At 35.6% G+C, this 15,789-nt stretch overlaps 3 protein-coding genes across 3 annotated transcripts; all 3 read right to left on the bottom strand.

Moving 5' to 3' along the window:
- Positions 1 to 1,540: 1,540 nt before the first annotated feature.
- LOC142531488 (putative protein phosphatase 2C 63) lies at positions 1,541 to 5,125 on the bottom strand. The gene is made up of 4 exons (XM_075637637.1): positions 4,755 to 5,125; positions 4,104 to 4,477; positions 2,509 to 2,745; positions 1,541 to 1,955 (listed from the first exon to the last, which is right to left on the bottom strand). The coding sequence occupies exons 1-4, from the start codon at positions 4,993 to 4,995 to the stop codon at positions 1,656 to 1,658; spliced, it is 1,152 nt and encodes a 383-aa protein (XP_075493752.1). The 5' UTR covers positions 4,996 to 5,125; the 3' UTR covers positions 1,541 to 1,655.
- Positions 5,126 to 6,892: 1,767 nt separating this feature from the next.
- Positions 6,893 to 10,468, bottom strand: LOC142531475 (putative E3 ubiquitin-protein ligase RHY1A). Its single transcript, XM_075637604.1, has 4 exons — positions 10,247 to 10,468; positions 9,821 to 10,114; positions 8,607 to 8,797; positions 6,893 to 7,452 (listed from the first exon to the last, which is right to left on the bottom strand). Exons 2-4 carry the CDS (start codon positions 10,067 to 10,069, stop codon positions 7,005 to 7,007), a joined length of 888 nt encoding a protein of 295 aa, XP_075493719.1. The 5' UTR covers positions 10,070 to 10,114; positions 10,247 to 10,468; the 3' UTR covers positions 6,893 to 7,004.
- A 1,252-nt stretch (positions 10,469 to 11,720) lies between these two features.
- On the bottom strand, positions 11,721 to 14,018 carry LOC142531489 (uncharacterized). Its single transcript, XM_075637638.1, has 2 exons — positions 13,792 to 14,018; positions 11,721 to 13,170 (listed from the first exon to the last, which is right to left on the bottom strand). The coding sequence occupies exon 2, from the start codon at positions 13,157 to 13,159 to the stop codon at positions 12,140 to 12,142; it is 1,020 nt and encodes a 339-aa protein (XP_075493753.1). The 5' UTR covers positions 13,160 to 13,170; positions 13,792 to 14,018; the 3' UTR covers positions 11,721 to 12,139.
- Positions 14,019 to 15,789: the final 1,771 nt, after the last annotated feature.

Genomic DNA, 15,789 nt, shown 5'->3' with positions numbered 1-15,789 from the left:
ATTCCTGCTGCAAGTTGATGTTTACATTCCCCTCGATTCACCGCGTCATAGAAGAAGGAATAACAAGCACAATAGTGTTCTCCATAGCACAGATAGTCCTCCTTTCTCCGAGATTCTCCCACAACCTGTTGAACAGAATTTGAAGAAATCCGAAAGCCTTGTATTACGCTTTTCACGATACCCAACTTAATCGAAATCAGTGAAACAAAACAAATAAAGTAATATAGATACCTGAAAAATGAAGCGACCACTGGGCTCCCCGAAGATCCTCTTGACACCCCTTTGATCAACAATCCTCGTCGCTCTCTCGAAATTAAAGACAATCCCAACACTCGAGTTGCAAAAAGGAGTGATAGCTACACAGCCAGCTGATCATCGATCACTGTTCCCATTTTCCATCAGCGTCGTCAAAATTTGATAAACCCAACGGAGAATCCAAAACACAGGAAGATGAGTGTGGAGATTCGAAAAAGATATTGGCATTATTATTGTGAATTAAATGGAATAGATCCGTGAGATGGAACTCGATATCCTTCCACACCAATTCTGCCACCAATTTACAAAGCAAAGCTTTCGAGTGCGGAATACTGAAGAAGGAGGTCACACAATTTGTTTCTGTTTTGTGTCTGTTCCTTAATGTCGGAGCGGGAAGGTATGTTCGAGCTTTAAAAAAACACACACAAATAAAATATACATATACTTTTTATTTTTTAAAAATTAATTGGGGTCAAAATGTTCATGACGATTTCAAATACAAGACATCTCAAATAATAGCTCGACTCGAAAAAAGTTTTCAATTAAATATTAATTTTCAAATTTGAGCTCGACTCAAAGAATATATTTTGTTACTAAATCCGAGCTCAAAAAGCTCTATTTACGTTATATTTTAATTCTAAATGAATATAATATATAATTATATATATAGAATAAACACATGCAAAACTTGATTTTGGATCGAATTTTCAACGAATAATTAGAGGAAGGAAAACCAACTATTTTAGACAATAAAATACAAGAGATAAGGAAAGCAGTCTACTTGACTGTCCATCTGAGATGAGAGCAGGACGGTAGAAAGGAAGACGAAGTCATTCGACTAGCTTGATTCATTTGTCGAGGCCGATGCTACTAAACCAACATGTAGTGTGTGCGTGCAATTATCTTTATGAAGTGAGACACTTTGTGAATATTAATATTAATTAATAATTAATTTACTACAAAAATATTTTGGCCATGAACATTCAGATTAATACTATATTCTACTTGTATTATTTGATCATATGATATTTTTCTACGGTGGTAATGTTACATATTCATGATAACAAATTAATTGATATGTTTAAGAGAATCAACTTGACAATGAATGTCAAATAATAATGATATTCCCTCTAATATTTTTTTTTTAAATTTAAATCTTTTTATATATAAGCAACCTAAAAAGTTTTAGATGAAACCATAAAAAACCAAAATTTGTGAACCAACCCAGAAATTTGTTCAACTACCAGACTCTTTTGGCAAAAACAAGACGAAATTGATGACCAAATAACAAAAAGAACGTGCAATTTAATGCCAAAACTACCTCAATATACAAGCCGAAATGTACACAAAAAGTTCCATTACATATTCAACTACCAGCCTATCAGGCTAAGAAGGCACGGTCAATGGGCAACCCTTGATAGGAATTCCTCGTTGGGAAAAACCTTGTCGCCTGAATTCTCTACTACTTCGTTTGAGTTAAAAGAATATATGTCAATGGGAGACATCACGCAGCCAAAAGAACCTTGTCTATTATTAATATTTGAAGGGTTTTGATGATCGAGATAAACAACTATAACAGTTATGTCGTCGTGGAAATGTCGTCTGGTTCCCCTCTCGATCTTCTGAATGGCTTTATACCTCATTTCTTTCTTTTTGGAAGCAGCTTGAAGTGCAGCTACTACTAATCTCTTGGCTATTCCCTGCAAAAACATTCACCACAAGATAAGTCAGGTAGCTCATTTAAGAATCGATCAAATGATTCATGGACCACGACAAGAGTGAAATCTCGACCAAAATTGAAAAGAAAAGGGACAAGCATACAGCCTAACTCATTGAAGTACAGAGTATGGGTAATAATGCAATATGACAGTTCAAAACTTTTGTACAAAAGATAGCTTGTCGATGTGGCAAAACCTATGATTAATTGTACAACACTGTGTTTCGATTGTCATACCACATAGAGGACGTTATAAGAAAGAATAGACAGACTTCTAGTTGGGATTCAATCAAGCATGCAGATGCAACCTTATCATGATAATAATCCAAGCAAGAATTCAGTATATGTATGAGCACTCATGGAGAACAATAAGACCAAAACAATGCAAATCACAAGGCGAATGAACGAGAATTATTCCATGTTGGTCGCCCAAGAGAACATGGCGCTTGATTGAATTACAAAAAATGCAAGACCTCAATTGTACGTTTACAGACAGCTATCAGAAATTTACAACGTTTAGGAAGGAAACGACTTACAGATCTTGGACTTTTTGATACTATTTCCACAGCTGTTTCATCACTGAGGTGTTCCCAGAGACCATCAGAGGCAAATATTACAAACAAATCCTGTGGCTTAAGGTTTCTAGTCACAATGGAAGGTTCAGCTGTCAACAATGGTTGCTTCATGGGAATGTAGCTTCCATATTGTAGGAAATTTGGGTCTCTGTAAAAGTCGGGTTTCTTTAAATAAACATCGCCTATGGATCTTGACACCTGATTGTTACAAATAAAATTATTAGTGTTTTCTCGTCAATGGTGTATGTAATAACAGATAAACAAGAATGGGGAAAAGTGAGCAGACCACAATTCTCATTAAATCACCATGCAGACTTCTAACTTAAACGTGAAGAAACAAAAAATAGAACCTAAAAGCTTGAAGACCTTTGAGTAAATATGGTTATTCGTGATCTTCAGGTTGGGCAAACAGAAAGGTAAAACACTTTATATTCACCGGAATCACAAAGCTTTGCTTTACTAAGTCTTCATGTGCATCTCATGTGGCGGAAGGCACAGTACTTTGACTTCAGCTACATGAGACAGGCAAGAGGCAGAGCATGTGATTCTTGGAACAGTAGCCAATATATAATAATCCTTCAGAAAAAACTCGATGGTGTGCCTTACATGCTGCTTTTCATAAATCATAATCCATAGATAAAAAAGAAAAATGTAGAATCAGCCAATGCACAGTGACTGATTCGACTCATCAGAAGAACCAGTTCATCAATCAAAATCTCATTAACATCAGAACTATTGCCATGAATAATCAAGAGAAGCAAATAAAACACTAGTCCACCAATTAGGAGAGAAGCAAAGAAAAAACTACTCCATCAATTAACTCATGTTTAGCTATGTTGATACGGGTACAACTTACAAGTATCGTATTATCTGTAAATTTTGAAAATATTACACACAATATGGCTGAGATACTGCAATTATTAAAATATATATAAATATTAAAATATAACTTCAGACGAGTGATTTAAAAAGAAAAATAAAAAAAACGAAATGTATCCAGAAAACGTATCCTCGCCGTGTTCATGGTGTATCTAGCCGTGTCCAAGACATAACTGACCGATCAAACGTACAAAAAGTCAACGATATGGATTTTACCGTATCCGACACGCATATCGACGTTTCGTATCCGTGTCCATACTTCAAAAGAAAAAAAATTACGAGTATTCGTGCTACATGGATGTTTAGAGAAAAGTTGTGCCATAAGTTTTCGGAAAAAGATATTTCAAGTCACAAGAAATATAAGTTAGCAGCTTGTTTCAAAAATGAATACAGCTATAAACAAGAAGCCTCGGATGATCAAAGGTCCGTTGTTCCATCAATCATCACCGATAAAAGTTGGATGACAGCCAATGGTAGATATTATCTATTTGAAATCAACTTAATATATGAACTGAGAAATACACTGAGAAAAGTCATCAAGGAATCATTAACTCAACGCTGTTAAGGCCACCGATCTAGATTCTAAGGTGGCATATGTCAAAAGTGAGGTTGAATCGTCAATACATCAAAAATTCAATGTACCTTTCAATGAAGAAATTGATTCACAAATTGATTACCTGAATAATGCCCTTGATTCTCCAAACACCGCGGCAATTAATCACTACAGGCGAATCATCTGGGTGAAGCTCTTCAACCTCCTTCCTGACGGTTTCATAGGAAACATTATGATCTATCGTCAATCTTTCCGCCATAACAGAATTCCTCCCCTGAATAGAACCTCTTTTGCCGAGAACCGCTCTTGAATCACCTAAGTTTGCTACATATAACTCACCATTTGAAATTACTCCGACTAGGCAACATGATCCTACCAAAGTTATCTGGGGTCTCATAGACATTGATCTCTTTACTAACCGAGTAAAATCCTCTTCCGTTTCATTAAAAGCCTTCTTTATAGCATCTGGTGATAATCCCCCCAGTTCCTTAGCAAATTCTGCAAAATAAAACTAAATTTCTGAATTTTGGAGCAAACAAAAAATTAATGGTTGAGAATATATCAAAAGTTGGAACATTAAAGAAAGAGAACTATGTGAGCAAATAAGCGAAACATGCATCTATACTAGGTCGGACCGAGGAAGGAATATCAAAATTTATGTTTAATTTTGCCAACGCTAAATCATAGAGACCATATTAAATCATCAAAAAACATCCAGAAAAATTCACGATAAAGAGCATACTGCGAAGGGAAATTTCAAAGAAAAGAACATTACTGCGTATATAAGGGAAGAGGTAGCGGTTGACAAAGCGGGAGGCCTCATATCCCCCATGACCGTCGTAAACACCAATATAAGTCGCAGAAGGGGACGTAAAAACCTGACTTTGATCTTCAAGGTTGGAATTCGCCTGAACCATCGCCATCGAGAAGTCCCCGGTGGCGTGCGGCTTCAATTCCATTTTCCACATCAATTCGTCGCCATTTTGACGCCCGAGGCAATGATCAAGTAACCTCATATAGCGTAATCGCGTATTTCCTTTCGAATTGGGACGTGTTTCCGATTCTTTTCTGGTTGCAGTTTGAGGCTTTCGAGGTACGGTTTTGCGAGAGGTTTTACGTCTGAGGTGGAGAGGTTTTTGAAGAAGAAGTGGGAACGCCGAATGCTTAATTCTGCTTTGGGGTTTATAAACGCGTTGTATACTTTGAATTCTCCAAAAAATTAAAAAATAAAAATAAACATAAAAAACAATTTATGGAATATTTTTTTTATATGATAAACATTATTTGTCAAAATTGCGGATCACGAGTCGTGTATTGTGATACGGATATCTTACGTGGATCATCTATAAAAATTATTATTTTTTATACTAAGAGTATCACTTTTTATTGTGAATATCGGTAGGATTGACCCGTCTCACGGATAAAAATTCATGAGACCATCTCATAAGAGATTTACTCTTTAATTTTACACATAAAAATAATGTATATCTAAGTATATGATTGCTATGTTTTAAAATTGTGAGAAACTCTTAAAATACATTTTATTTTAGATGCATAACCTTTCAAACACGTAAAGGGAAAAAATAATGGTAAGTTGGTGCTTCTTTATCTTAGATATTGACTTGGCCTAATCTGGTGATGCAAAATTTATAGTGGTGGCCCGTTGGTGTTTGGTAAGAGTTGCGACAGCGGTAATGCGTAATTGAGGGGTTATCATCGGTAGATATAAGAGCGTCTTTTCAGAAAAGTTTATTACATAATTGAGTCTCGAACTCGATATTTCATAATAATTTTGATATATTAGTGTCAGATGAGTGTTTCATCCTTCGAATAAGTGAATGGCCTAACCATCACAATGATTTCAAAGTATGTGGTTTTGAATTGGTTTGTTTTCGTTTTATGATGATTTGCGGTTTTGGTTCCTAACTCTTACTGCGAACCAAATTGTTGTTAGTTCGATCCGAGTTCCATACCTATATTATTGAGGAATAATGATTATTGTTTCTCACGATTAGAAAATCTATTATAACATGATGTTTTGATTTTTTTATAATTTATTATTATAAGAATCTAATTATATTGTCACCATAAGTTATAGATTTTATAATATAAAAATACTTATTCAATAACTGATATTAACACAATCATATATTATGAGTAGCAAAAAAATTATTTGGTGACATACTGTTAAAACCAAAAATAATCTTGGTTAAAAGTTGTAACAACAAGAAATTTAAGTTGTTGTATAATTTAAAATGATCGAATTCTATAACATAGATCGAATATTTGAAATTCATTACAACAACATATAAAAAAAAAGTTAGGAATCTCATAATTGTTGAGAATAACTTCAATGGACTCACAACGTCCTAGAAGGAAAAAAAAAAAAAAACTTCCACGGAGTGATCTAATTAATGATGTAAGTTATTGTTTGACTAATACTTAAGAGTTTGATTTCCTCTGTCAACACATTCTTAAACGAGCTTGTCACACATGATTTGTCCACTATGATTTATCTGACTAACATGATTTGTAGACTATTGCGTTTCTCAAAGATTTACTCAATATGCACGTAACAAATGAGAGTTTCACGTCATTAAAAAAAAAAAAACACACACTTGTCACATAACTAGCATTAGACAAAGTGGGCAACGAGTGACTTGACTTTGAATGAATCAAACATTTGAAGTCTCCAGATAATTACAGTCAAATTTCCATGCAATTTAGTTCAAGGGATGACTTCGAAATGGGGCCATATTGCAACCATTTTCTAATATTTCATGCTAGATTTGGATTTTAACAGGAATATAGGATTCTAAACAAACGAACAATTAACTTCCATACAATTATTTAGTTATTTGAAAATTGCGAACTATTTAATTTCTTGTTTCACTTAGGTTAGATCGTGGGAGATGCATGTCAACATATTTTTATTGTTTGAAACATACGTCCCGAACGACACTCGATGTCAAAGACTTATCTTCCGAGAAAACTGCCAAGTAACTGTAAACTTTCTACTCACTGCTCACATCGGACGTAGTCGACTCTCTTCGACTCCATCCACATTTACAACAATGCCCCTACGGCAATATGGGCACTCCCCACAGATTCGGACCCATGGATCCAAGCAGCAAACATGATACCTATGAGCACAAGGCAGGCGTATCAGCTCATCTCCCTCCAAGAAACTCTCTAGGCATATGCTGCATTCCATTATTTCTCTTGATGTGTCTTCTTTGTTTCCTTCCTCTAGCACTCCGAACACCTCAATGCACAAACTGTCCAGTGCTTCTTGTGTGAGTCCTGGGGGTTTTTTGCTCGTTAGTCGGCTGATGGAATCAGTTACAGAGGTCATCGTGTCTAGCCAGTCTCCGGATACATCCGTTTCCCCATATCCAGCATCAATGAGTCTGAGCACATCGCCAATCACCGTTTCACTACGGTGGTCAATTTGGGAAGTTTGATTTCTCTGCCTACAAATACAAGAGTTACAAGTTATCCTATCGCCACAAATACGGAGAGACAAATCCAAAAAGTCATAAAATCGAGTCATCTACAGACAGCAGTTGATCAAAGGATTTACAGGAATGAAATTAAGTGCATATTGAAGAACTCAGACTTGAGAGATCAATATTAAACAAATCACATAGAGAACCATAAGCGAAATATAACACAAAAAATTTAATTTTGATTAGAAATTTTGGTCAATTTCTGAAAGCATTTAGCAGTATACTAACTTTTAGCTAACAAGAACATAAGCATAAATGATAGTGCCACCACATTCCTGCACGTGGATGCAAGTGCTGCCACAGAGAAAAGAAATTAAGACGCATCTGAGGGAGGCAAGCAAGTTGAGAAGCTCGTTATCTACCCGCTCTAAGCTCAGCTTGAAGTTACTTCTACCCGCTCTAAGCTCAGCTTGAATTTGCTTCTAACCGAATCCAAATCAAGATCGAGTACCTCAAGCTCCCTCTTGAGTCTACCACGAGCTTTATTATCTTAGGCTCAATCCCCCATTGAGTATTTGAGCTCAAATAATAATTTTTTAACATGTTATTTAAATTACTGTTTAGCTTTAAATTTGATCATAAAATTCCAGTTATAGAATAATTAAGCGACACAAGCTCGAGTTACTCAATAATTACTCGAGTAAAGCTTGAATTGAGAAATATTTGCTTGGTTGAAGTCAATCTCGACCACTAAAGAGCTACGTGAATTCAACCAGCTTGAATGCACCCCTAGTTGGGACACTGAGAGGAATTATTCTAAATGGTGATGTAACATCAAGGACAAAGAACGAGGTAAAAAGTATGGAAGAAGTGGAAAACAGTCGAACAGGAAGAAGACAAAGAATAGACGAGGGCAGGGCCATGGCTACTCGATAACAAGAAACACAGAGCTGGAAAAATAAAAAAATGATCTCTTATAATTCATATTTTGATATGGTTTGTTGGAACTAATAATGGATTCTCTCCGAGGTAGCAACTGAATAACCAATATAATTTCAAATCATAGTAAAAATATTTACTCATGCCATTTCTGATCATGCAAACCAAATTATGCATGTCCCTACTATCTGAAAGCTCTTGGGGTTGGGGTTGGGCGGTGTTTGATGGGACCCATATACCTGCTACCGGGATGAGCGACACCTCTCAACCTGTGTACAAGCCTCTCTCTAGCAAGAAGCACAGCTCCAGGGAGCCTGTCATTCCCACTGAATTGCACCCTATCTAGCCCATTGCTTTGATTTCCAGAATGTATAGCATTTCCCGAAGCAAATTGATGGCCACCATGTTCAGGCCTAATAAACTCACGATCCTGAGCAATTCAAGGAGAAAAACTGAGAACAGCAGAAAGGACTGATCCGGACGGACTTTCCTCTTGAATAATTAGTAAAGAAAGCGCAAATGTCAGTGAAACCCCATAAAACTAGACCTCGAGCACCAAAGTTTCAGTTTCCTGATATAGTTAATGATTCGAACTTAAATTTCGAAAGGATCAAATAACATGAGACATTATAATATAACTTTTCTTGCTACTTAAGCAGCCAAATTACCAAATCCATTTTCGTGGCTTGGCTCATACATGATAAATCGTTTTTTTTATCTCATGAGTTACAACCGTGAATACATTAGGCTTACAGAAACAAAAAGCAACTTCGGACCTCATAATCAAAGTTAATCAGCAAAAGGCACATAATATACTTCAGGTTGACAATATCGGAAATTGGGTTGCAATCGAATCAAACTGCTGGTGAATCCCTAGGTCAAAACACTCATTTTTTAGCAAGCTCGAATAAAGTTCACACAAGCCCAAGTACCTACTTGAGTCAAACTACAGTATTTTAGTTTCAGTTTCGGGTGTGATCGAACTCAAGTTATGAACTTTCAATAATGTATTTAAATTACTGTGAAGACATTCAGAAACTCAAACTTTAGCTCACCAATTTCTATTCTATGAAGCTTGATGAAAGAACTTTCTTTCAGATCGAACTCGAGAAGGGTGTTGCAGGAGATTTGATTTCTTTAAAATGGTAAAGATAGTAAATCAATAATATGAAGAGAGCATTATTTCTATTTAGAATCAAACCAAAGGACAGGCCTCAATATTGAAGCTACGAGCTGACTTAAAGCCAACTGGGGCAGATTTTGCCCACTTTAATCAACGGAAAAAGGGGATATCATTTATAACCAAAATACCCATCTTAACTTGTTTATCATAAAAACGAAAGAGACTTGCAAAAAATCTTCATAAACTCAAATATCTCCCAATGCATAACATGCTGAATAGACAAAGTCGGTCCCTCAAAAACGAACTTAAAATTCAAAAGCTGAATCTCACCTGAGGCGAATGGGAAGGGCGATGGAAATGGGGCTGCCTGGAATGATGAGGAACACGGCGCGGCGGATCGCAGCCGTCGAGCTCGGTTCTATCACGGCGCGTGTTAGTGCTCTGATGGTGGGAGTTGGGTGGACAGCGGCTGCGGCGGATGCCCCGATCAACAGGCGAATGAGACCCGACCTCAAATGGATCCGAATTCCGACCGAAACGCGACCTTCTGGTGTAGAATAACTCCGAAGCGCTCGTCATACAAATTCAACAACGCACACCCGCTGAATCGCCCCGTTAATATCCCTGCAACACGAAAAAATCGAAACTTATGCACATCAACGCGTCGGAGAAACGTACACGCACACAATTTATCGCATTACAATTTCTTGGAAATTTCTAAAATCCCCAGAAAAGAAAAAAGAGAGATAGAACAACCGCTGGGCCAGGGTGATACGTTCGAGGAAATGCAGAGCGATAACGGAGGAGCAGAGAACGGGAAAGTGAAGTATCTGTCTTTCTTTAATAAATTCATACGGGATTTGCGGCACTAAACTCACCCAAATCCCAAACATCCAAATTTAATGGCTTTCCATTTATAGTCGTCATCAAATTTCTTGAACACTTGTAACATAACAACGTACGCAACCCGAAATGAATCAACTCCTTGTCCTGTCCAGTATCAGATATTATCTTAATTTCCATGCGATAAGGTTACAGAATGTGCGACAACGCTAGTTTATCTCATGTCACTTTGCTTATTGTCAGTAAAAAATGAGATATCAGTTAATTATATTTTGGAAAAAACTTGTGTGAGACGGTCTCACGGATGCTATTTCGTTTGACGAATTTCTTATTTGGGTCATCATGAAAAAATATTATTTTTTATGCTAAAAATATTACTTTTTATTGTGAATATCGGTAGGATTGACCCGTCTCACAGCTAAAGATTCGTGAGACCGTCTCACAAGAGACATACTCTTATATTTTTGTTTTAACTGAAATTTTAAAAAAAATATCTATGCATATTAATTGATCATAAATCATTCATCATCAACAAAATAATATATGAATAATTCTTTTTGACTTATGGAAAACAAAATTTAGGAAATAGACCCAAAAGTAGAAAAATCAAAGCATAACTATATTAGTTTGACAATTGTGAACCTACGAACGACACTTCAAAATCTTACAAGTGATCGGATATTCGCATCCAATGAAGATGACGTGAGTGATTAATATTTCATTATCAATTATTTAATTAAATCAAAATATCTTGTGTGTAAATTTAATGTGCCTAGGCTGATAGGCACCTTTTTTCGTTTTTTTATTCGTTTTTTTATATAAAAAAAACATGTTTCGGGTAACAACATTCTATCATTCATAATTATAGATGTAATAAGTCGAGCGGAGTCAAATTCTTGAATATTTTAGTTTGATTTTGTTTATAATCGAACTGAACTTCAACTTTATTTAACGAATATTTTCGAGTTTTTATTGAGCATAAACGAACTTGATAAATATATTTACAAATTAAAATATTCATTAAAAATTAAATTATATTTAGAATAATATTATATTCTTATTAAAATCTGTAATTCTATTTTAATAAATAAATTTAATAGATTTTTCTATATTTTTTATTAAGTAAAGTGTAAGATCGATAAATTAAATATCAATGCTATTATTTCTCAACTAAAAGTTGACTTGTGAGTCACAAATAAACATGTTCACGAGCTAACGCGTCAAATATTATAAAACTTGAGCTTGATTCGTTTATCTTAACGAAAATCACGAAATAAGCTCAAACGAGTTTTTATCGAATCTTTCTTCGATAACTTACAAATGATTTGATTCATTTACATCCGTGTATACAAAAACTCATTTCTGTGTTGATACCTCTCTTTTTAATTAAACAATATAATAATGTTCCCACGTCTAATTATCAATAAACAAAATATAGCATTACACATGACATCCCAAAAAAAATTCTGCAAAAATTCGTGTCTGCTGATCTTAAATCACTAACATGTTATTGTACATCACAAGTAACTCGAAAAACAATGCTCAAAACCCACAGAAACTAAGACACGCTAAACACTGTCAAATGTGTGAAATCCCTAGCTTAATGATTCCCTTTTTAACAACTGACATCGGTAACATCTGTATGCAGAGATAAGGCAGACCTTGCTCGAATCCTGAGCTTTTTTACCTCCAGCGATGCTTGGAGGTACTGCGTTAAAAATCGACAATGCAATTCAATCGTCTCTGAATGTATTAGCCAAAACTAGTCCTAACTAAGCCGTCGGAGTGGTGTCAATGGTACACTGTTTACTTCTCTAGGGGGTAAGTGCAGATCTTTTCAAGTTGTGTAGGCCAGTCATCCCCAAGTATACGAGGATTTGACTCCATTGCAACACGGAAATCCAACATGCTTGCAGAAGTTGGACATAATGGTCTTGGTGCGAATCTTCCTTGCAAGATTTCGTTTGTAGAGGAGACCATCCGACCATTTGAGTGTGATCTAGCAACTCCCAAACATGGTTCAATCAATCTCTTCAAGAAAACATCCAAGCTATTGTTTATCAAGTTAACACAATCTAATGAAATTCCAACTCCCTCCGAAGCCACCTTTTCCTGCAGACGACTCGATAAAGATCTAGTATCGGGCAACTCAAAACTACTTTGACATGTCTCTGCAAACTTTCTACGATTAAGAGCAAGAGGGACATTTGGATAAGCATCCTTAATCTGAAACACACCAAGAGGGGCTGTGATATCACCCCATCTTCGAAATCTTGTACTTCCTGCAACTTGGTTCACCTCTTCCCCATCGTCAACCAAAGGCCTACTATTGAGAGAATGCAAATCTTTCCCATTTGGTTGTTCTAGTGTCATTATTGTTTCTTCAACTGTGAGACTTGGGCTCTTACCCAACGGCCCAAGAGGACTTGGCCGATCCCGAAACTTACGATCCCTATTAACAGGAGACCGACACTTACGAGGAGACTGAAGCAACATATCACCATAAAGAGACTTTGAACAAGATTTTTGGTAACCACTGGAAACTTTAACTCCAAGCCCTTCAACTTTCCGAGGTTTTTGAGGAGGAACTTTAGCATGACAAGCATTTTGGAGTATAGATTGAATGAGCCGATTATGAAGAGACAGATTCTCTCTTCCAATTGTCTCTATGCAGCTTTTATCAAAATCAGCCTTGTTAACCTTAAAGCTGAGAAACTTCTTCAGCTGATCAAAGTAGTTATCCGCTCTTTTTTGCCCAATTTTTTTATATATGAAATCTTTAAGCTTGGGTGTGTCCACTCGACTAAAATGGTGGCTAGCCACCATTTTAGCTTAAACTGTTCAATATCCAATTCACCAAATCCAAGTCAAAACTCAAAAGAAAAGATATATATTCAATATTCACAATAAATCTCCTGCACTTCGAGAATGGATGCACAATGGCCATCACACTACAGATTCAGGATCATATCGAACGCAAAGACACAATTTTGCAAAATTGTCATCTACAATGCAACTTAAAACACAAAAATATACACATCATAGAGATGGATCACTGTATCAACAATTCGCAATCAACGCAAACACTTGAAGCACAGGGAATTTGTTGTTCAGAAAATAATAATTAAATTCCCAATCACGACTACCAAAAAACTCAACTTTCATCATCAATTCGTAAGGGACCGTGTTAGATCGAACATTGCAGGTACATCAGCTTGAAACAACGACACCGCAATAAAATAAAGAAAGAAAATCATGTCTAAACCAAGATTCTCGGAATCGATTCAAACCCATTTCACGCAAACAATACCTACTTGAACAAAGTCTAGAATTATAAATAAAAATTTAAAATTGATTCCTGATACGGACCCAGTTCACATTTGGCCGAGGAAGTAAAACCCATATATCGAATTGAATTTTCCAAGAAAATTAGGGTAAACATGAAGAGAGAGCTTGACCTGATTGGCAGAAGTTCGAATTGTGCGTAAAGTTCCCAAATTTCCTATTTGATCCGGGGCCTGAGTTCCCTACCGTGGGTTGAATTTGTCTCTAAACTCTGAGCCGAGGAACAGAACAAAGCCAAACACGAACTTTATGGTCCGTTTTGATCATCCTCTTAGGTTCGTACAGAGAGGAATCTGATTATTACAGACGTGTTGTTTATATAAGGCTCTGTTTGGTTGTATACTTTTGGTCAATGGTTCAATTTTTTCCCTCATAAATTGAACCGGTTTCGATACAAGGTCATTGACTGAAAATACTTTGAATAAACACATTTAGAATAATTTATTTTGACAAATATAATTACTTCTTACGATAACTAGAATGTAAATTTAATAATCAAGTGGTGCACACTCTTTGCCCGTTGTTGGTGTGGATTTTTTTAATACCTTTATTTGAATTGCAACGTAAAGATAATTAAACTCGTGAAAATATGTTAGCAATTGAAGTTGAAGTAAGAGGATACTATCTGTCCTTAAAACGAATTTGTCTCGCAAATGGTATCCACGGGATATGACAATCTTCTCCCAAGATACAACACTTCTAACCTGTGATAGTAACACTACAAAATCACAAGATTTATAACCAGAAAATGAACAAACTCCCTTTTGACAAAAAGAAAGAAGAAGTTTAAAAAGATTCGAGTAGTCATTTATTTGGGACCTCCCAATGAGCAGGAACTGCCATTCTAATACAAAATACTCTTCTTTTGTTGATTCTCTCAAAGTTGGTGTTATTTGTCTCTCTTATTGTTAGTTCATTCAAATGTATTGATATTTAAGAAAAAATCTAGAAAATGTGACCAAAAGACACTTTTTTGGTAACAAAGATTCATGAAAACTCGCAACTCTACAACGTTTCCCTCTCTTCTTTGTAATTATCAGGGCAACAAGGGAGGTGCTAAGGCGCCTCCCTTGCTCTTTGGGGAACTTCCTCGCAGTTTTAAAGCGCACATCTGAACGTTGTCCGGTCGATTTTTTTTGTCTTTTCTTTTAGTTAATTTATGTTCAATAATATCAAACATCCCAACAATCCCCACGCGAAAAAATTAATGCATGAATGCATGTGATGTCGAAAGAGAGTTTACTCGGAAAATCATCGCATCAGGAGATGTGGCTTTTGGTTTTGAACATTCCTTAGTATAACACTATCGGATTTACTAGGCCACGAAGCGAACATAATGTTTTGAATTCTTAGCAGTTTGTGTAAAACCAGAAAATAGTACATACACAATAACTTGCATATCATTTTCTTTTGATTTTTCGGTTGTCTCTGTTTTGGCTATGGAACATATCTTGGCGTGTTAAATGTTTTTTTGAAGCGACTCATCCTCGCTCTCACATAGGTTAATTTTCTTTAAGAATATCTTACCATACTCTATCTTTTACAAGTAAAAGAATCATTGAAAGTATAATACTTAACTTCACTACATTTGTATGTTACAACACTCACCGTCTTAGAAATGAGAAGGGAATAATTCTCGGATGTTAGTTCAAATTCTCATAATTTTGTTATCGCATTGAACCAATATCTTGAGATCTCCAATCAACAATGTTAGGTTACCACTATGAAAATTTTATTTTGTATATTTAAAGATCATTCATCTTGACAAGCTATACATTTGATCTTCTTCCAAGACTTTATACAACAGATCCATTCAGTTATCTTATGATTTCACTCAAACAAAATGATAACACCATTGAATATTAAGTTTAACATGATATTCTGTATTTGACGTACACATCCAAACCTACCATCATTCATTTAACTATCATGTTGTATTTTAACATTATATTTTTACCTTAAATACGGCACCTCCACACTTCGAATTGTTTATAGGACTTTGTGACATTTTGAAGTTACACATACTTTGAAATGTATAGAGTGCTATTAAATTTGAATTTTAAGCGTTGAAACTTATAAATCCAAATCCAAAAATTATTTTATTGCAAATT

This window comes from Primulina tabacum, chromosome 17, assembly GCF_025594145.1.
Source record: "Primulina tabacum isolate GXHZ01 chromosome 17, ASM2559414v2, whole genome shotgun sequence".
In the NCBI taxonomy this organism is placed as follows: Eukaryota; Viridiplantae; Streptophyta; class Magnoliopsida; order Lamiales; family Gesneriaceae; genus Primulina; species Primulina tabacum.
The sequence above is the reverse complement of the archived record's forward strand: the minus strand, read 5'-3'. Positions and strand labels throughout refer to the sequence as shown.

Coding starts and splice junctions, on each gene's coding strand:
- LOC142531488 (XM_075637637.1), bottom strand. CDS start 4,995: ATGAGGTTACTTGATCATTGCCTCGGGCGTCAAAATGGCGACGAATTG. Junction 2,746..4,103: donor GAATCAAGGGCATTATTCAG/GTAATCAATTTG, acceptor TGTAACAATCAG/GTGTCAAGATCCATAGGCGA. Junction 1,956..2,508: donor TATCAAAAAGTCCAAGATCT/GTAAGTCGTTTC, acceptor ATGTTTTTGCAG/GGAATAGCCAAGAGATTAGT.
- LOC142531475 (XM_075637604.1), bottom strand. CDS start 10,069: ATGACGAGCGCTTCGGAGTTATTCTACACCAGAAGGTCGCGTTTCGGT. Junction 8,798..9,820: donor GCCCTTCCCATTCGCCTCAG/GTGAGATTCAGC, acceptor TGAATTGCTCAG/GATCGTGAGTTTATTAGGCC. Junction 7,453..8,606: donor GTCGCTCATCCCGGTAGCAG/GTATATGGGTCC, acceptor TTGTATTTGTAG/GCAGAGAAATCAAACTTCCC.
- LOC142531489 (XM_075637638.1), bottom strand. CDS start 13,159: ATGGTGGCTAGCCACCATTTTAGTCGAGTGGACACACCCAAGCTTAAA.